Source organism: Oncorhynchus nerka, linkage group LG24, assembly GCF_034236695.1.
Source record: "Oncorhynchus nerka isolate Pitt River linkage group LG24, Oner_Uvic_2.0, whole genome shotgun sequence".
NCBI classification, from domain to species: domain Eukaryota; kingdom Metazoa; phylum Chordata; class Actinopteri; order Salmoniformes; family Salmonidae; genus Oncorhynchus; species Oncorhynchus nerka.
In genome coordinates, this window is record NC_088419.1 from 78,191,383 (window position 1) to 78,214,977 (window position 23,595).

General features: G+C 41.2%; 1 protein-coding gene across 1 annotated transcript in view; it reads left to right on the top strand.

The window, feature by feature from the left end:
- Window positions 1-23,595, top strand: part of adcy1a (adenylate cyclase 1a) — a 127,578-nt gene that overhangs the window by 29,087 nt on the left and 74,896 nt on the right. The window contains exon 4 of the mRNA XM_065009446.1: window positions 20,149-20,260. Within this exon, the coding sequence (XP_064865518.1) occupies window positions 20,149-20,260 (112 nt within the window). The remainder of the gene's footprint in view (window positions 1-20,148; window positions 20,261-23,595) is intronic.

The following is a 23,595-nucleotide window of genomic DNA, read 5'->3' on the forward strand; positions in this document are numbered from 1 at the left end:
GCTTCCTGAAGTTACACTCTCTGAATTATGGCTTCCTGAAGTTACACTCTCTCACATTATGGCTTCCTGAAGAAGTTACACTCTCTCACATTATGGCTTCCTGAAGTTACACTCTCTCACATTATGGCTTACTGAGTTACACTCTCACATTATGGCTTCCTGAAGTTACACTCTCTCACATTATGGCTTCCTGAAGTTACACTCTCTCACATTATGGCTTCCTGAAGTTACACTCTCTCACATTATGGCTTCCTGAAGTTACACTCTCTCACATTATGGCTTCCTGAAGTTACACTCTCTCACATTATGGCTTCCTGAAGTTACACTCTCTCACATTATGGCTTCCTGAAGTTACACTCTCTCACCTGAAGTTACACTCTCTCACATTATGGCTTCCTGAAGTTACACTCTCTCACATTATGGCTTACTGAAGTTACACTCTCACATTATGGCTTCCTGAAGTTACACTCTCTCACATTATGGCTTCCTGAAGTTACACTCTCTCACATTATGGCTTCCTGAAGTTACACTCTCTCACATTATGGCTTCCTGAAGTTACACTCTCTCACATTATGGCTTCCTGAAGTTACACTCTCTCACATTATGGCTTCCTGAAGTTACACTACACTTTCTCACATTATGGCTTCCTGAAGTTACACTCTCTCACATTATGGCTTCCTGAAGTTACACTCTCTCACATTATGGCTTCCTGAAGTTACACTCTCTCACATTATGGCTTCCTGAAGTTACACTCTCTCACATTATGGCTTGAAGTTACTCACATTAGTTACACTCTCTCACATTATGGCTTACTGAAGTTGCACTCTCTCACATTATGGCTTACCTGAAGTTACACTCTCTCACATTATGGCTTCCTGAAGTTACACTCTCTCACATTATGGCTTCCTGAAGTTACACTCTCTCACATTATGGCTTCCTGAAGTTACACTCTCTCACATTATGGCTTCCTGTTACACTCTCTCACAGTTACACTCTCTCACATTATGGCTTCCTAAAGTTACACTCTCTCACATTATGGCTTCCTGAAGTTACACTCTCACATTATGGCTTCCTGAAGTTACACTCTCACATTATGGCTTACTGAAGTTACACTCTCTCACATTGTGGCTTCCTGAAGTTACACTCTCTCACATTATGGCTTCCTGAAGTTGCACTCTCTCACATTATGGCTTCCTGAAGTTACACTCTCTCACATTATGGCTTACTGAAGTTACACTCTCTCACATTATGGCTTCCTGAAGTTACACTCTCTCACATTATGGCTTCCTGAAGTTACACTCTCTCACATTATGGCTTCCTGAAGTTACACTCTCTCACATTATGGCTTCCTGAAGTTACACTCTCTCACATTATGGCTTCCTGAAGTTACACTCTCTCACATTATGGCTTCCTGAAGTTACACTCTCTCACATTATGGCTTCCTGAAGTTAAGTCTCACATTTAGTTACACTCTCTCACATTATGGCTTACTGTTACACTCTCTCACAAGAAGTTACACTCTCACATTATGGCTTCCTGAAGTTACACTCTCTCACATTATGGCTTCCTGAAGTTACACTCTCACATTATGGCTTCCTGAAGTTACACTCTCTCACATTATGGCTTCCTGAAGTTACACTCTCTCACATATGGCTTCCTAAAGTTACACTCTCTCACATTATGGCTTCCTGAAGTTACACTCTCTCACATTATGGCTTCCTGAAGTTACACTCTCTCACATTATGGCTTACTGAAGTTACACTCTCTCACATTATGGCTTCCTGAAGTTACACTCTCTCACATTATGGCTTACTGAAGTTACACTCTCTCACATTATGGCTTACTGAAGAAGTTACACTCTCACATTATGGCTTCCTGAAGTTACACTCTCTCACATTATGGCTTCCTGAAGTTACACTCTCACATTATGGCTTACTGAAGTTACACTCTCTCACATTGTGGCTTCCTGAAGTTACACTCTCTAACATTATGGCTTCCTGAAGTTGCACTCTCTCACATTATGGCTTCCTGGAGAAGGTGTACTCTCTCACATTATGGCTTCCTGGAGAAGGTGTACTCTCTCACATTATGACTTACTGAAGAAGTTGCAATCTCTCACATTATGACTTACTGAAGAAGTTGCACTCTCACATTATGGCTTCCTGAAGTTACACTCTCTCACATTATGGCTTCCTGAAGTTACACTCTCTCACATTATGGCTTCCTGAAGTTACACTCTCTCACATTATGGCTTCCTGAAGTTACACTCTCTCACATTATGGCTTCCTGAAGTTACACTCTCTCACATTATGGCTTCCTGAAGTTACACACTCTCACATTATGGCTTCCTGAAGGTACACTCTCTCACATTATGGCTTCCTAAATTTACACTCTCTCACATTATGAAGTTACACTCTGTAACATTATGGCTTCCTGAAGTTATACTCTCTCACATTATGGCTTACTGAAGTTACATTCTCACATTATGGCTTGCTGAAGTTACACTCTCACATTATGGCTTCCTGAAGTTACACTCTCTCACATTATGGCTTCCTGAAGTTACACTCTCACACATTATGGCTTCCTGACGGTACACTCTCTCACATTATGGCTTCCTAAATTTACACTCTCTCACATTGTGGCCTATTGAAGTTACACTGTCTCACATTATGGCTTACTGAAGTTACACTCTCTCACATTATGGCTTACTGAAGAAGTTACACTCTCATATTATGGCTTCCTGAAGTTACACTCTCTCACATTATGGCTTCCTGAAGTTACACTCTCTCACATTATGGCTTCCTGAAAAGTTACACTCTCTCACATTATGGCTTCCTGAAGTTGCACTCTCTCACATTATGGCTTACTGAAATTACACTCTCTCACATTATGGCTTACTGAAGTTACACTCTCTCACATTATGGCTTACTGAAGTTACACTCTCTCACATTATGGCTTCCTGAAGTTACACTCTCTCACATTATGGCTTCCTGAAGTTACACTCTCTCACATTATGGCTTCCTGAAGTTACACTCTCTCACATTATGGCTTCCTGAAGTTACACTCTCTCACATTATGGCTTCCTGAAGTTGCACTCTCACATTATGGCTTCCTGAAGTTACACTCTCTCACATTATGGCTTCCTGAAGTTACACTCTCTCACATTATGGCTTACTGAAGTTACACTCTCTCACATTATGGCTTCCTGAAGTTACACTCTCTCACATTATGGCTTACTGAAGTTACACTCTCTCACATTATGGCTTCCTGAAGTTACACTCTCTCACATTATGGCTTCTCACACTCTCTCACATTATGGCTTCCTGAAGTTACACTCTCTCACATTATGGCTTCCTGAAGTTACACTCTCTCACATTATGGCTTCCTGAAGTTACACTCTCTCACATTATGAAGTTACACTCTCTCACATTATGGCTTCCTGAAGTTACACTCTCACATTATGGCTTCCTACACTCACATTATGGCTTCCTAAAGTTACACTCTCTCACATTATGGCTTCCTGAAGTTACACTGTCTCACATTATGGCTTACTGAAGTTACACTCTCTCACATTATGGCTTACTGAAGAAGTTACACTCTCACATTATGGCTTCCTGAAGTTACACTCTCTCACATTATGGCTTCCTGAAGTTACACTCTCTCACATTATGGCTTCCTGAAGTTACACTCTCTCACATTATGGCTACCTGAAGTTACACTCTCTCACATAATGGCTTCCTAAATTTACACTCTCTCACAGTATGGCTTCCTGAAGTTACACTCTCTCACATTATGGCTTCCTGAAGTTACACTCTCTCACATTATGGCTTCCTGAAGTTACACTCTCTCACATTATGGCTTCCTGAAGTTACACTCTCTCACATTATGGCTTACTGAAGTTACACTCTCTCACATTATGGCTTACTGAAGAAGTTACACTCTCACATTATGGCTTCCTGAAGTTACACTCTCTCACATTATGCTAGTTACACTGAACATTTACACTCTCACATTATGGCTTCCTGAAGTTACACTCTCACATTATGGCTTCCTGAAGTTACACTCTCTCACATTATGGCTTCCTGAAGTTATACTCTCTCACATTATGGCTTACTGAAGAAGTTACACTCTCACATTATGGCTTCCTGGAGAAGGTGTACTCTCTCACATTATGACTTACTGAAGAAGTTGCACTCTCACATTATGGCTTCCTGAAGTTGCACTCTCACATTATGGCTTACTGAAGAAGTTGCACTCTCACATTATGGCTTCCTGAAGTTACACTCTCTCACATTATGGCTTCCTGAAGTTACACTCTCTCACATTATGGCTTCCTGAAGTTACACTCTCTCACATTATGGCTTCCTGAAGTTACACTCTCTCACATTATGGCTTCCTGAAGTTACACTCTCTCACATTATGGCTTCCTGAAGTTACACACTCTCACATTATGGCTTCCTGAAGGTACACTCTCTCACATTATGGCTTCCTAAATTTACACTCTCTCACATTGTACACCTACATTATGGCTTCCTGAAGTTACACTTAACATTATGGCTTCCTGAAGTTTACACTCTCACATTATGGCTTACTGAAGTTACATTCTCACATTATGGCTTCCTGAAGTTACACTCTCACATTATGGCTTCCTGAAGTTACACTCTCTCACATTATGGCTTCCTGAAGTTACACTCTCTCACATTATGGCTTCCTGAAGGTACACTCTCTCACATTATGGCTTCCTAAGTTACACTCTCTCACTGAAGTTACACTCTCTCACATTATGGCTTACTGAAGTTACACTCTCTCACATTATGGCTTACTGAAGTTACTCTCTCACATTATGGCTTCCTGAAGTTACACTCTCTCACATTATGGCTTCCTGAAGTTACACTCTCTCACATTATGGCTTCCTGAAGTTACACTCTCTCACATTATGGCTTCCTGAAGTTACACTCTCTCACATTATGGCTTCCTGAAGTTACACTCTCTCACATTATGGCTTACTGAAGAAGTTACACTCTCTCACATTATGGCTTACTGAAGAAGTTACACTCTCTCACATTATGGCTTCCTGAAGTTACACTCTCTCACATTATGGCTTCCTGAAGTTGCACTCTCTCATATTATGGCTTCCTGAAGTTACACTCTCTCACAATATGGATTCCTGAAGTTACACTCTCTCACATTATGTCTTCCTGAAGTTGCACTCTCTCATATAATGGCTTCCTGAAGTTACACTCTCTCACATTATGGCTACCTGAAGTTACACTCTCTCACATTATGGCTTACTGAAGTTACACTCTCTCACATTATGGCTTCCTGAAGTTACACTCTCTCACATTATGGCTTCCTGAAGTTACACTCTCTCACATTATGGCTTCCTGAAGTTACACTCTCTCACATTATGGCTTCCTGAAGTTACACTCTCTCACATTATGGCTTCCTGAAGTTACACTCTCTCACATTATGGCTTCCTGAAGTTACACTCTCTCACATTATGGCTTCCTGAAGTTACACTCTCTCACATTATGGCTACCTGAAGTTACACTCTCTCACATTGTGGCCTATTGAAGTTACACTCTGTAACATTATGGCTTCCTGAAGTTATACTCTCTCACATTATGGCTTACTGAAGTTACACTCTCTCACATTATGGCTTACTGAAGAAGTTACACTCTCACATTATGGCTTCCTGAAGTTACACTCTCACATTATGGCTTCCTGAAGTTACACTCTCACATTATGGCTTACTGAAGTTACACTCTCTCACATTGTGGCTTCCTGAAGTTACACTCTCTCACATTATGGCTTCCTGAAGTTACACTCTCTCACATTATGGCTTACTGAAGAAGTTACACTCTCACATTATGGCTTCCTGGAGAAGGTGTACTCTCTCACATTATGACTTACTGAAGAAGTTGCACTCTCTCACATTATGACTTACTGAAGAAGTTGCACTCTCACATTATGGCTTCCTGAAGTTACACTCTCTCACATTATGGCTTCCTGAAGTTACACTCTCTCACATTATCTCTCACATTATGGCTTCCTGAAGTTACACTCTCTCACATTATGGCTTCCTGAAGTTACACTCTCTCACATTATGGCTTCCTGAAGTTACACTCTCTCACATTATGGCTTCCTGAAGTTACACTCTCACATTATGGCTTCCTGAAGTTACACTCTCTCACATTATGGCTTCCTGAAGTTACACTCTCACATTATGGCTTCCTGAAGTTACACTCTCACATTATGGCTTACTGAAGTTACACTCTCTCACATTATGGCTTCCTGAAGTTACACTCTCTCACATTATGGCTTCCTGAAGTTACACTCTCTCATTATGGCTTCCTGAAGTTACACTCTCTCACATTATGGCTTCCTGAAGTTACACTCTCTCACATTATGGCTTCCTGAAGTTACACTCTCTCACATTATGGCTTCCTGAAGTTACACTCTCTCACATTATGGCTTCCTGAAGTTACACTCTCTCACATTATGGCTTACTGAAGTTACACACATTACGGCTTACTGAAGAAGTTACACTCTCACATTATGGCTTCCTGAAGTTACACTCTCTCACATTATGGCTTCCTGAAGTTACACTCTCTCACATTATGGCTTCCTGAAGTTACACTCTCTCACATTATGGCTTCCTGAAGTTACACTCTCTCACATTATGGCTTCCTGAAGTTGCACTCTCTCACATTATGGCTTACTGAAGTTACACTCTCTCTTACCTGAAGTTACACTCTCTCACATTATGGCTTCCTGAAGTTACATTACTCTCTCACATTATGGCTTCCTGAAGTTACACTCTCACATTATGGCTTCCTGAAGTTACACTCTCTCACATTATGGCTTCCTGAAGTTACACTCTCACATTATGGCTTCCTGAAGTTACACTCTCTCACATTATGGCTTCCTGAAGTTACACTCTCTCACATTATGGCTTCCTGAAGTTACACTCTCTCACATTATGGCTTCCTGAAGTTACACTGTCTCACATTATGGCTTACTGAAGTTACACTCTCTCACATTATGGCTTCCTGAAGTTACTCTCTCACATTATGGCTTCCTGAAGTTACACTCTCTCACATTATGGCTTCCTGAAGTTACACTCTCTCACATTATGGCTTCCTGAAGTTACACTCTCTCACATTATGGCTTCCTGAAGTTACACTCTCTCACATTGTGGCTTCCTGAAGTTACACTCTGAACATTATGGCTTCCTGAAGTTACACTCTCTCACATTATGGCTTCCTGAAGTTACACTCTCTCACATTATGGCTTCCTGAAGTTACACTCTCACATTATGGCTTCCTGAAGTTACACTCTCTCACATTATGGCTTCCTGAAGTTACACTCTCACTCTGAAGTTACACTCTCACATTTTAGCTTCCTGAAGTCACACTCTCTCACATTATGGCTTCCTGAAGTTACACTCTCTCACATTATGGCTTCCTGAAGTTACACTCTCTCACATTATGGCTTCCTGAAGTTACACTCTCTCACATTATGGCTTCCTGAAGTTACACTCTCTCACATTATGGCTTCCTGAAGTTACACTCTCTCACATTATGGCTTCCTGAAGTTACACTCTCTCACATTATGGCTTACTGAAGAAGTTGTACTCTCTCACATTATGGCTTACTGAAGAAGTTACACTCTCACATTATGGCTTCCTGAAGTTACACTCTCACATTATGGCTTACACTCTCACATTATGTCTTCCTGAAGTTACACTCTCTCACATTATGGCTTACTGAAGTTACACTCTCTCACATTATGACTTACTGAAGTTACACTGTCATATTATGGCTTCCTGAAGTTAGACTCTCACAATATGGCTTCCTGAAGTTACACTCTCTCACATTATGGCTTCCTGAAGTTGCACTCTCTCACATTATGGCTTCCTGAAGTTACACTCTCTCACATTATGGCTTCCTGAAGTTACACTCTCTCACATTATGGCTTCTGAAGTTACACTCTCTCACATTATGGCTTCCTGAAGTTACACTCTCTCACATTATGGCTTACTGAAGTTACACTCTCTCACATTATGGCTTCCTGAAGTTACACTCTCTCACATTATGGCTTCCTGAAGTTACACTCTCTCACATTATGGCTTCCTGAAGTTACACTCTCTCACATTATGGCTTCCTGAAGCTTCCTTACACTCTCTCACATTATGGCTTCCTGAAGTTACACTCTCTCACATTATGGCTTCCTGAAGTTACACTTCTCACATTATGGCTTCCTGAAGTTACACTCTCACATTATGGCTTCCTGAAGTTACACTCTCTCACATTATGGCTTCCTCACAAGTTACACTCTCTCACATTATGGCTTCCTGAAGTTACACTCTCTCACATTATGGCTTCCTGAATGGCTTCCTGAAGTTACACTCTCACATTACTGGCTTACTGAAGAAGTTACACTCTCACATTATGGCTTACTGAAGTTGCACTCTCTCACATTATGGCTTACTGAAGTTACACTCTCTCTCACATTATGGCTTCCTGAAGTTACACTCTCTCACATTATGGCTTCCTGAAGTTACACTCTCTCACATTATGGCTTCCTGAAGTTACACTCTCACATTATGGCTGAAGTTACACTCTCTCACATTATGGCTTCCTGAAGTTACACTCTCTCACATTATGGCTTCATGAAGTTACACTCTCTCACATTATGGCTTCCTGAAGTTACACTCTCTCACATTATGGCTTCCTGAAGTTACACTCTCTCACATTATGGCTTACTGAAGTTACACTCTCTCACATTATGGCTTCCTGAAGTTACACTCTCTCACATTATGGCTTCCTGAAGTTACACTCTCACATTATGGCTTACTGAAGTTACACTCTCTCACATTATGGCTTCCTGAAGTTACACTCTCTCACATTATGGCTTCCTGAAGTTACACTCTCTCACATTATGGCTTCCTGAAGTTACACTCTCTCACATTATGGCTTCCTAAAGTTACACTCTCTCACATATGGCTTCCTGAAGGCACTCTCTCACATTATGGCTTCCTGAAGTTACACTCTCACATTATGGCTTCCTGAAGTTACACTCTCTCACATTATGGCTTCCTGAAGTTACACTCTCTCACATTATGGCTTCCTGAAGTTACACTCTCTCACATTATGGCTTACTGAAGTTACACTCTCTCACATTATGGCTTCCTGAAGTTACACTCTCTCACATTATGGCTTCCTGAAGTTACACTCTCTCACATTATGGCTTACTGAAGAAGTTACACTCTCACATTATGGCTTCCTGAAGTTACACTCTCTCACATTATGGCTTCCTGAAGTTGCACTCTCTCTCAAGTTACATCACATTATGGCTTCCTGAAGTTACACTCTCTCACATTATGGCTTCCTGAAGTTACACTCTCTCACATTATGGCTTATGGCTTACTGAAGTTACACTCTCTCACATTATGGCTTACTGAAGTTACACTCTCTCACATTATGGCTTCCTGAAGTTACACTCTCTCACATTATGGCTTCCTGAAGTTACACTCTCTCACATTATGGCTTCCTGAAGTTACACTCTCTCACATTATGGCTTCCTGAAGTTACACTCTCTCACATTATGGCTTCCTGAAGTTACACTCTCTCACATTATGGCTTCCTGAAGTTACACTCTCTCACATTATGGCTTACTGAAGTTACACTCTCTCACATTATGGCTTCCTGAAGTTACACTCTCTCACATTATGGCTTCCTGAAGTTACACTCTCTCACATTATGGCTTCACATGGCTTACTGAAGTTACACTCTCTCACATTATGGCTTCCTGAAGTTACACTCTCTCACACTGAAGTTACATTATGCTTACTGAAGAAGTTACACTCTCACATTATGGCTTCCTGAAGTTACACACATTATGGCTCTCACATTATGGCTTCCTGAAGTTACACTCTCTCACATTATGGCTTCCTGAAGTTACACTCTTCACATTATGGCTTCCTGAAGTTACACTCTCTCACATTATGGCTTCCTGAAGTTACACTCTCTCACATTATGGCTTACTGGCTTCCTGAAGTTACACTCTCTCACATTATGGCTTCCTGAAGTTACACTCTCTCACATTATGGCTTCCTGAAGTTACACTCTCTCACATTATGGCTTCCTGAAGTTACACTCTCTCACATTATGGCTTCCTGAAGTTACACTCTCTCACATTATGGCTTCCTGAAGTTACACTCTCTCACATTATGGCTTCCTGAAGTTACACTCTCTCACATTATGGCTTCCTGAAGTTACACTCTCTCACATTATGGCTTCCTGAAGTTACACTCTCTCACATTATGGCTTCCTGAAGTTACACTCTCTCACATTATGGCTTCCTGAAGTTACACTCTCCACATTATGGCTTCCTGAAGTTACACTCTCTCACATTATGGCTTCCTGAAGTTACACTCTCTCACATTATGGCTTCCTGAAGTTACACTCTCTCACATTATGGCTTCCTGAAGTTACACTCTCTCACATTATGGCTTACTGAAGTTACACTCTCTCACATTATGGCTTCCTGAAGTTACACTCTCTCACATTATGGCTTCCTGAAGTTACACTCTCTCATATTATGGCTTCCTGAAGTTACACTCTCTCACATTATGGCTTCCTGAAGTTACACTCTCTCACATTATGGCTTCCTGAAGTTACACTCTTCTCACATTATGGCATTATGGCTTCCTGAAGTTACACTCTCTCACATTATGGCTTCCTGAAGTTACACTCTCTCACATTATGGCTTCCTGAAGTTACACTCTCTCACATTATGGCTTCCTGAAAGTTACACTCTCTCACATTATGGCTTCCTGAAGTTACACTCTCTCACATTATGGCTTCCTGAAGTTACACTCAGTTACACTCATTATGGCTTCCTGAAGTTACACTCTCTCACATTATGGCTTCCTGAAGTTACACTCTCTCACATTATGGCTTCCTGAAGTTACACTCTCTCACATTATGGCTTCCTGGCTTCCTGAAGTTACACTCTCTCACATTATGGCTTCCTGAAGTTACACTCTCTCACATTATGGCTTACTGAAGTTACACTCTCTCACATTATGGCTTCCTGAAGTTACACTCTCTCACATTATGGCTTACTGAAGTTACACACTGAAGTTCTCTCACATTATGGCTTCCTGAAGTTACACTCTCTCACATTATGGCTTCCTGAAGTTACACTCTCTCACATTATGGCTTCCTGAAGTTACACTCTCTCACATTATGGCTTCCTGAAGTTACACTCTCTCACATTATGGCTTCCTGAAGTTACACTCTCTCACATTATGGCTTCCTGAAGTTACACTCTCTCACTTCTGAAGTTCTCACATTATGGCTTCCTGAAGTTACACTCTCTCACATTATGGCTTCCTGATGGCTTCCTGAAGTTACACTCTCTCACATTATGGCTTCCTGAAGTTACACTCTCTCACATTATGGCTTCCTGAAGTTACACTCTCTCACATTATGGCTTCCTGAAGTTACACTCTCTCACATTATGGCTTCCTGAAGTTACACTCTTCACACTGAAGTTCTCACATTATGGCTTCCTGAAGTTACACTCTCTCACATTATGGCTTCCTGAAGTTACACTCTCTCACATTATGGCTTCCTGAAGTTACACTCTCTCACATTATGGCTTCCTGAAGTTACACTCTCTCACATTGAAGTTGGCTTCCTGAAGTTACACTCTCTCACATTATGGCTTCCTGAAGTTACATTACTCTCTCACATTATGGCTTCCTGAAGTTACACTCTCACATTATGGCTTCCTGAAGTTACACTCTCTCACATTATGGCTTCCTGAAGTTACACTCTCTCACATTATGGTTTCCTGAAATTACACTCTCTCACATTATGGCTACCTGAAGTTACACAATCTCACATTATGGCTTCCTGAAGTTACACTCTCTCACATTATGGCTTCCTGAAGTTACACTCTCTCACATTATGGCTTCCTGAAGTTACACTCTCTCACATTATGGCTTCCTGAAGTTACACTCTCTCACATTATGGCTTCCTGAAGTTACACTCTCTCACATTATGGCTTCCTGGTTACACTCTTCCATTATGGAAGTTACACTCTCTCACATTATGGCTTCCTGAAGTTACACTCTCTCACATTATGGCTTCCTGAAGTTACACTCTCTCACATTATGGCTTCCTGAAGTTACACTCTCTCACATTATGGCTTACTGAAGAAGTTACACTCTCACATTATGGCTTCCTGAAGTTACACTCTCTCACATTATGGCTTCCTCTCACAAGCTTCCTGAAACTGAAGTTACACTCTCACATTATGGCTTCCTGAAGTTACACTCTCTCACATTATGGCTTCCTGAAGTTACACTCTCTCACATTATCAGTTACACTCTCTCACATTATGGCTTCCTGAAGTTACACTCTCTCACATTATGGCTTACTGAAGTTACACTCTCTCACATTATGGCTTCCTAAAGTTACACTCTCTCACATTATGGCTTCCTGAAGTTACACTCTCACATTATGGCTTCCTGAAGTTACACTCTCACATTATGGCTTACTGAAGTTACACTCTCTCACATTGTGGCTTCCTGAAGTTACACTCTCTCACATTATGGCTTCCTGAAGTTACACTCTCTCACATTATGGCTTCCTGAAGTTACACTCTCTCACATTATGGCTTCCTGAAGTTACACTCTCTCACATTATGGCTTCCTGAAGTTACACTCTCTCACATTATGGCTTCCTGAAGTTACACTCTCTCACATTATGGCTTCCTGAAGTTACACTCTCTCACATTATGGCTTCCTGAAGTTACACTCTCTCACTACTCTCACATTATGGCTTCCTGAAGTTACACTCTCTCACATTATGGCTTCCTGAAGTTACACTCTCTCACATTATGGCTTCCTGAAGTTACACTCTTCACTGGCTTCCTGAAGTTACACTCTCTCACATTATGGCTTCCTGAAGTTACACTCTCTCACATTATGGCTTCCTGAAGTTACACTCTCTCACATTATGGCTTCCTGAAGTTACACTCTCTCACATTATGGCTTCCTGAAGTTACACTCTCTCACATTATGGCTTCCTGAAGTTACACAAGTTACTCTCACATTATGGCTTCCTGAAGTTACACTCTCTCACATTATGGCTTCCTGAAGTTACACTCTCTCACATTATGGCTTACTGAAGTTACACTCTCTTACATTATGGCTTCCTGAAGTTACACTCTCTCACATTATGGCTTCCTGAAGTTACACTCTCTCACATTATGGCTTCCTGAAGTTACACTCTCTCACATTATGGCTTCCTGAAGTTACACTCTCTCACATTATGGCTTCCTGAAGTTACACTCTCTCACATTATGGCTTCCTGAAGTTACACTCTCTCACATTATGGCTTCCTGAAGTTACACTCTCACATTATGGCTTCCTGAAGTTACACTCTCTCACATTATGGCTTCCTGAAGTTACACTCTCTCACATTATGGCTTCCTGAAGTTACAGTTACATTACTCTCTCTCACATTATGGCTTCCTGAAGTTATTACTCTCTCACATTATGGCTTACTGAAGTTACACTCTCACATTATGGCTTCCTGAAGTTACACTCTTACACTCTCACATTATGGCTTCCTGAAGTTACACTCTCTCACATTATGGCTTCCTGAAGTTACACTCTCACATTATGGCTTACTGAAGTTACACTCTCTCACATTATGGCTTCCTGAAGTTACACTCTCTCACATTATGGCTTCCTGAAGTTACACTCTCTCACATTATGGCTTCCTGAAGTTACACTCTCTCACATTATGGCTTCCTGAAGTTACACTCTCTCACATTATGGCTTCCTGAAGTTACACTCTCTCACATTATGGCTTCCTGAAGTTACACTCTCTCACATTATGGCTTCCTGAAGTTACACTCTCTCACATTATGGCTTCCTGAAGTTACACTCTCTCACATTATGGCTTCCTGAAGTTACACTCTCTCACATTATGGCTTCCTGTTACACTCTCTCACATTATGGCTTCCTGAAGTTACACTCTCTCACATTATGGCTTCCTGAAGTTACACTCTCTCACATTATGGCTTCCTGAAGTTACACTCTCTCACATTATGGCTTCCTGAAGTTACACTCTCTCACATTATGGCTTCCTGAAGTTACACTCTCTCACATTATGGCTTCCTGAAGGTACACTCTCTCACATTATGGCTTCCTAAATTTACACTCTCTCACATTATGGCTTCCTGAAGTTACACTCTCTCACATTATGGCTTCCTGAAGTTACAGTTCACATTATGGCTCTCTCACATTATGGCTTACTGAAGTTACACTCTCTCACATTATGGCTTCCTGAAGTTACACTCTCTCACATTATGGCTTCCTGAAGTTACACTCTCTCACATTATGGCTTCCTGAAGTTACACTCTCTCACATTATGGCTTCCTGAAGTTACACTCTCTCACATTATGGCTTCCTGATTAGCTTTACACTCTCTCACATGGCTTCCTGTTACACTTCCTCACATTATGGCTTACTCTCTCACATTATGGCTTCCTGAAGTTACACTCTCTCACTCTCACATTATGGCTTCCTGAAGTTACACTCTCTCACATTATGGCTTCCTGAAGTTACACTCTCTCACATTATGGCTTCCTGAAGTTACACTCTCTCACATTATGGCTTACTGAAGTTACACTCTCTCACATTATGGCTTCCTGAAGTTACACTCTCTCACATTATGGCTTCCTGAAGTTACACTCTCTCACATTATGTCTTCCTGAAGTTACACTCTCTCACATTATGGCTTACTGAAGTTACACTCTCTCACATTATGGCTTCCTGAAGTTACACTCTCTCACATTATGGCTTCCTGAAGTTACACTCTCTCACATTATGGCTTCCTGAAGTTACACTCTCTCACATTATGGCTTCCTGAAGCTTACTGAAGTTACACTCTCTCACATTATGGCTTACTGAAGTTACACTCTCTCACATTATGGCTTCCTGAAGTTACACTCTCTCACATTATGGCTTCCTTATGGTTACACTCTCACATTATGGCTTCCTGAAGTTACACTCTTCACACTGAAGTTACACTCTCTCACATTATGGCTTCCTGAAGTTACACTCTCACTCCTGAAGTTACACTCTTCACATTATGGCTTCCTGAAGTTACACTCTCTCACATTATGGCTTACTGAAGTTACACTCTCTCACATTATGGCTTACTGAAGAAGTTACACTCTCTCACATTATGGCTTCCTGAAGTTACACTCTCTCACATTATGGCTTCCTGAAGTTACACTCTCTCACATTATGGCTTCCTGAAGTTACACTCTCTCACATTATGGCTTCCTGAAGTTACACTCTCTCACATTATGGCTTCCTGAAGTTACACTCTCTCACATTATGGCTTCCTCACATTACACTTCTCTCACTCTCTCATTATGGCTTCCTGAAGTTACACTCTCTCACATTATGGCTTCCTGAAGTTACACTCTCTCACATTATGGCTTCCTGAAGTTACACTCTCTCACATTATGGCTTCCTGAAGTTACACTCTCTCACATTATGGCTTCCTGAAGTTACACTCTCTCACATTATGGCTTCCTGAAGTTACACTCTCTCACATTATGGCTTCCTGAAGTTACTCTCTCACATTATGGCTTCCTGAAGTTACACTCTCTCACATTATGGCTTCCTAAATTTACACTCTCTCACAAGTTACAGTTACACTTCTCTAACATTATGGCTTCCTCTGAAGTTACACTCTCTCACATTATGGCTTCCTGAAGTTACACTCTCTCACATTATGGCTTCCTGAAGTTACACTCTCTCACATTATGGCTTCCTGAAGTTACACTCTCTCACATTATGGCTTCCTGAAGTTACACTCTCTCACATTATGGCTTCCTGAAGTTACACTCTCTCACATTATGGCTTCCTGAAGTTACACTCTCTCACATTATGGCTTCCTAAATTTACACTCTCTCACATTATGGCTTCCTGAAGTTGCACTCTCTCATATAATGGCTTCCTGAAGTTATACTCTCTCACATTATGGCTTACTGAAGTTACACTCTCTACAAGTTACATCTCACATTATGGCTTCCTGAAGTTACACTCTCTCACATTATGGCTTCCTGAAGTTACACTCTCTCACATTATGGCTTCCTGAAGTTACACTCTCTCATTATTATGGCTTACTGAAGTTACACTCTCACATTATGGCTTTCCTCCTCACATTATGGCTTCCTGAAGTTACACTCTCTCACATTATGGCTTCCTGAAGTTACACTCTCTCACATTATGGCTTCCTGAAGTTACACTCTCTCACATTATGGCTTCCTGAAGTTACACTCTCTCACATTATGGCTTCCTCACAAATGAAGTTACACTCTCTCACATTATGGCTTCCTGAAGTTACACTCTCTCACATTATGGCTTCCTGAAGTTACACTCTCTCACATTATGGCTTCCTGAAGTTACACTCTCTCACATTATGGCTTCCTGAAGTTACACTCTCTCACATTATGGCTTCCTGAAGCTTGGCTTCCTGAAGTTACACTCTCTCACATTATGGCTTCCTGAAGTTACACTCTCTCACATTATGGCTTCCTGAAGTTACACTCTCTCACATTATGGCTTCCTGAAGTTACACTCTCTCACATTATGGCTTCCTGAAGTTACACTCTCTCACATTATGGCTTACTGAAGTTACACTCTCTCACATTATGGCTTACTGAAGTTACACTCTCACATTATGGCTTCCTGAAGTTACACTCTCTCACATTATGGCTTCCTGAAGTTACACTCTCTCACATTATGGCTTCCTGAAGTTTCACATTATGGCTTCCTGAAGTTACACTCTCTCACATTATGGCTTCCTGAAGTTACACTCTCTCACATTATGGCTTCCTGAAGTTACACTCTCTCACATTATGGCTTCCTGAAGTTACACTCTCTCACATTATGGCTTCCTGAAGTTACACTCTCTCACATTATGGCTTCCTGAAGTTACACTCTCTCACATTATGGCTTCCTGAAGTTACACTCTCTCACATTATGGCTTCCTGAAGTTACACTCTCTCACATTATGGCTTCCTGAAGTTACACTCTCTCACATTATGGCTTCCTGAAGTTACACTCTCTCACATTATGGCTTCCTGAAGTTACACACTCTCACATTATGGCTTCCTGAAGGTACACTCTCTCACATTATGGCTTCCTAAATTTACACTCTCTCACATTGTGGCCTATTGAAGTTACACTCTGTAACATTATGGCTTCCTGAAGTTATACTCTCTCACATTATGGCTTCCTGAAGTTACACTCTCTCACATTATGGCTTCCTGAAGTTACACTCTCTCACATTATGGCTTCCTGAAGTTACATTATGGCTTTCCTGAAGTTCACTCTCACATTATGGCTTCCTGAAGTTACACTCTCACATTATGGCTTCCTGAAGTTACACTCTCACATTATGGCTTCCTGAAGTTACACTCTCTCACATTATGGCTTCCTGAAGTTACACTCTCTCACATTATGGCTTCCTGAAGTTACACTCTCTCACATTATGGCTACCTGAAGTTACACTCTCTCACATTATGGCTTACCTGAAGTTACACTCTCTCACATTATGGCTTCCTGAAGTTACACTCTCTCACATTATGGCTTCCTAAATTTACACTCTCTCACATTGTGGCCTATTGAAGTTACACTCTGTAACATTATGGCTTCCTGAAGTTATACTCTCTCACATTATGGCTTACTGAAGTTACACTCTCACATTATGGCTTGCTGAAGTTACACTCTCACATTATGGCTTCCTGAAGTTACACTCTCTCACATTATGGCTTCCTGAAGTTACACTCTCACATTATGGCTTACTGAAGTTACACACTCTCACATTTTAGCTTCCTGAAGTCACACTCTCTCACATTATGGCTTCCTGAAGTTCCACTCTCTCACATTATGGCTTACTGAAGTCACACTCTCACATTTTAGCTTCCTGAAGTCACACTCTCTCACATTATGGCTTCCTGATGTTACACTCTCTCACATTATGGCTTCCTGAAGTTACACTCTCTCACATTATGGCTACCTGAAGTTACACTCTCTCACATTATGGCTTCCTGAAGTTACACTCTCTCACAATATGGCTTCCTGAAGTTACACTCTCTCACATTATGGCTTCCTGAAGTTACACTCTCTCACATTATGGCTACCTGAAGTTACACTCTCTCACATTATAGCTTCCTGAAGTTACACTCTCTCACATTATGGCTTCCTGAAGTTACACTCTCACATTATGGCTTCCTGAAGTTACACTCTCACATTATGGCTTCCTGACGGTACACTCTCTCACATTATGGCTTCCTAAATTTACACTCTCTCACATTGTGGCCTATTGAAGTTACACTCTGTAACATTATGGCTTCCTGAAGTTATACACTCTCTCACATTATGGCTTCCTGAAGAAGTTACACACTTCCATCTATACATTCTCTTTGTGTTACAGTCAAGGGCTCGTGATTATATACACATTGAATTATATCTACACTGAACAAAAATTTAAATGCAACATTTAAAGTGTTGGACACATGTTTCATGAGCTGAAATAAAAATATCCCAGAATTTGTCCACACCCACAAAAAGCTTATTTCTCTCAATTTTTGTTCACAAATTTGTTTACATCCCTGTTAGTGAGCATTTCTCCTTCGCCAAGATAATCCATCCTCCTGATCGGTGTTGCATATCCAGAAGCTGATTAAACAGTGTGAATATTACACTTGTGCACCTTGTGGGACAATAAATGTTCACTCTAAAATGTGCAGTTTGGTTATACAACACAATGCCACAGATGTCTCAAGTTTTGAGGGAGGGTGAAATTGGCAGGAATGTCCACCGGTGCTGTTTCCAGAAAATGTTATGTTAATTTCTCTACCATAAGCCACCTCCAACATTGTTTTAGAGAATTTGGCAGTACGTCCAACCGGCCTCACAACCGCAGGCCTTTGCCTTAATGTTGGCGGTGGGGTTATGGTATGGGCAGACATAAGCTACAGACAACAAACACAATAGCATTTTATCTATGGCAATTTGAATCCACAGAGTTACCGTGATGAGATCATGAAGCCCATTGTCGTGCCATTCTTCCGCCACCATCACCTCATGTTTCTGCATGATAATACGGCCCCATTCTCAAAGGATCTGTACACAATTCATGATAGCTGAAAATGTCCCAGTTCTTCCATAGCCTGCATAATCACCAGGCATGTCACCCATTGAGCATGTTTGGGATGCTCTGGATTGACGAGTACGACAGCGTGTTCCAGTTCCCGCCAATATCCAAGAACTTCGCACAGCCATTAAAGAGATGTGGGACAGCATTCCACAGGCCACAATCAACAGCCTGATCAACTCTATGCGAATGAGATGTGTCGCCCTGCATGAGGCAAGTGGTGGTCACACCAGATACTGACTGGTTTTCTGATCCAAACCCAACAGATCTGTATTCCCAGTCATGTGAAATCCATAGATTAGGGCCTAATGAATTAATTTCAATTGACTGATTTCCTTATATGAACTGTAGCTCAGTAAAATCTTTCAAATTGTTGCATGTTGTGTTTATATTTTTGTTCAGTATATAACACCTTGTTGTTCAAGCCATCTGTGCTGTGGCAAATTGCTTTTAATACTCTATTCAAACTAAAGCAACACGGCCTTCATCCTAAATGACACCCTACTCCCTTTAGTGCACTACTTTTGAACAGACTGTTCTATAAGATACTCTCCTTTACTCACTCGTTTGTGGGTGTCTGTGTGTTGTATGTGTGCGCGTTTGTGCATGTGTGTGATTGCGATGATTTGGTTTTTATCCCTTTGATAAACTAGGATAAGCTGACAAACACATCTTCTTCTTAGCTCAGTACATTCATATTCATCAACAAAGTAATGTTGACAGTGTCTGACTCAAATAAGCTCAACTGTGTTACAATAAAATAATGTTATTTGTGACTGAGAAGGGCCCTTTGGCATGATTAGACCTTTAAATGGTCATTGTTAGAAACAGTATAATAATGTCTATCTTTCTTTCTTTCCCTCCTCCCCTCCCTCCCCTCCAGTATCTTGTTTGCAGACATCGTGGGGTTTACCAGTCTGGCGTCTCAGTGTACTGCCCAGGAACTGGTCAAACTGCTCAACGAACTCTTCGGGAAGTTTGACGAGCTGGCCACAGTGAGTCCCTCCATCCTATTGGTCCCCTAACCTCAGTGTCTGTGTATGTGTGGGTGTGTATGTATGTGTGTGTGTGTGTGTGTGTGTGTGTGTGTGTGTGTGTGTGTGTGTGTGTGTCCACGTCCATGCATGTCTGAGGACGTCGGGAGATGATGTTGAAATGTGCCACTAGGGGCAACAGTGAGCACTGATGCCTTCAACTAGGTTTTGGTCTTTGATTCCAAAGGTTGCAAGTTCATTTTGTTTTAAGCCTATCCCAAACTTTAACCCTTACCTTAACCATTCGGAGTTAATGCCTAAACTTAAGATTTTGGAGTTATTGTCTGAACTTAACCCTAACCTTACACACTTAGAAATGTTACGTTTTGAACAACTTCTAAATTTGACATTTGAGAAACATGGATGAACGTCTAATTCTGACATGAGACTGTGAGAGCTGGTAGGTGTGGCTGCTAGGAAGGAGGTAGAGGCTGTTATCTGTGGCACATGCATTATTAATATGATTACAGTAGTCTGGCAGTAAAAAGCTTATCATGCTCCTAATTTGCTTCGCTCTAGACAGGCTTACTGAGCTTCACCCTACAGATACACATACATTAGAGCATATATCTCCCTGTCTCTCTCTCTCTTTCACTCTCTCTCTCTCTCTCTCTTTCACGCTCTCTCTCTCTCTCTCTCTCTCTCTCTCTCTCTCTTCTCTCTCTCTCTCTCTCTCTCTCTCTCTCTGTGTCTTTCTCTCACACTGAGCTACACCCCACAGCTACAGTATTAGATATCCTGTTTCTTTAAAATGTTACTGTGACTCATAGCATGTGTGTGTTTGCAAGAGGAAAATTATGCCGTACTGTACGAAATACAATATGTAAATCCACTCAAAGATGGATGCACATGCACAAGCATGCCTCCTTCATTTCCTCCACCTCATTTTCTCTTTCCTTCCTATGTCTCTAGAAATCTATTTTACTCGCCATTTTTCCATATCTTGCGCTCCAATTCTGTTCTTTCAGATGATCCCTCTATCTCTCTCGCTCTAATTCTCTCTGCTCCTTGACCTTCTCCTCCCCTCCCTTCTTCCATCCCTCTCTCTCTCATCCACTCTGTCCCTCAGGCCTTGTATCATTCTGCCGATCAATACATTCCTTGACATAATAAGGTAGGAAAGTAAATTGAAGATCAAACTCTCTTGTTCTTTCAGTCATTTTCTCTCTCTTTTCCTTTTATTTAATTCTCTCTGTCTCTGGCAGGTATCCACCACCGGCTCTCTATTATAGAGGAACAGGAGGAGTATAACTGAGTAGTAGAAACCCCTAGAACACGAAAATATATTCAAACACACTCAAACCAGTCTTTGTCAACTATAAGGGTTGAATCCCAAAGTTTTTACTAATAAGGAAAGCAAATCTTCTTTTATGTCTTATAGCACAAGGAGAGCAAAGCTTATTTTATGTCTTAAAGCACGAGGAGAGCAAAGCTTATTTGATGTCTTCCTGTCTCTATGCTACCACACTTTATGAGCATATCTCTTGAAACTACTAACACACACACACACACACACACACACACACACACACACACACACACACACACACACACACACACACACACACACACACACACACACACACACACACACACACACACCCCATGGCTATGTCACATGATTAGCATTATCCCCTCTTGAGTCTGAAACGGTGTCTCAGCAATCAGCTTAACTTGGAGAGAGAGATGGGGGTGAGAGAGAGAGTGAAAGAATATAAAGGGAGAGACAGAGAGGGAGAGAGGGAGGGAGAGATGGAAGAGAGAGAAATAATATAGAGGGAGAGAGAGAGGGATAGAGGGAGGGAGAGATGGAAGAGAGAGAAATAATATAGAGAGGAGGGAGAGGGAGGGAAGATGGAGAGAAATAATATAGAGGGAGAGATGGAAGAGAGAGAAATAATATAGAGGGAGAGAGAGACAGAGTGAGAGAAGGGAGAGAACAGGATTGACATATACAGAGAGAGAACAAGAGAGAGGGAGCGGGAGAGAAAGAGAAAGAGAGGGAAGAAGAAGAAGAGAGATAAAGAGGTAGAGTATATTTCTAAGTAAGTTTCTATCTAGCGTTGAGACTGTCAGGTTGATATTTTTGCTGGGCTCCTTTAAAGAATGAAGGATGGAGGATGAAAGGAATGCAGAGATTTAAACAGAGGATAAAATACACGGAGAGAATGAATTAAGAGATTAAGAGGGAGGTCACTCTGTGTAATGCTTTACATCCACATAACATTTCCTACACATTAGTTTAGTACCAAATGGCACCCTATTCTATTGATAGTGGCGCTAGGTAGCCTAGAGCGTTGGGCCAGTAACCGAAAGGTACAAATCTGTCATTCTGTTCCTGAGCAGTTAATCCACTGTTCCACGGACACCGAAGATGTGGATGTCAATAATGGCATCCACCCCCACCTCTCTGATATAGGGGGGTTGGGTTAAATGCGGAAGACGCATTTCAGTTGAATGCATTAAGTTGTACAACTGACTAGGTCTTTCCCTTACTGTTGACCAGGGCTCTAAGGGAGATAGAGAGTAGTGATCAAAAGTAGTGCACTATATGTTAAGTTCGTGTTTTAAGTATCCCTATATTTCTGTTATTCAGATGCTATCACTTTGTTATTAGTACTCCTGCGCAGTAGTCTCACTGTTGGTGGACCTGGCCTGAGCGCTATGGCAACCATATATTGTGGAAATACGGTTTGATAAATGTTGTTAAACTGAAACCTAGTTGTTTTGTCATTTTAAGTTAACACTACAGTATATAGGGAATAGGGGGCCATTTGGGATGCAGAATGAGAAATACAGTTGAAGTCGGAAGTTTACATACACTAAGGTTGGAGACATTCAAAATAATTTTTCTACCACTCCACAAATGTCTTGTTAGGACAAAAGTCGGTTAGGACATCTAATTTGTGCACGATACAAGTCATTTTTCCAACAATTGTTTACAGACAGATTATTTCACTTATAATTCACTGTATCACAATTCCAGTGGGTCAGAAGTTTACATACACTAAGTTGACTGTGCCTTTAAACAGCTTGGGAAACTCCAGAAAATGATGTCATGGCTTTAGAAGCTTCTGATAGGCTAATTGACATAATTTGAGTCAATTGGAGGTGTACCTGTGGATGTATTTCAAGGCCTACCTTCAAACTCAGTGCCTCTTTGCTTGACATCATGGGAAAATCAAAAGAAATCAGCCAAGACCTCAAAAAAACAATTGTAGACCTTCACAAGTCTAATTCATCCTTGGGAGCAATTTCCAAACGCCTGAAGGTACCACATTCATCTGTTCAAACAA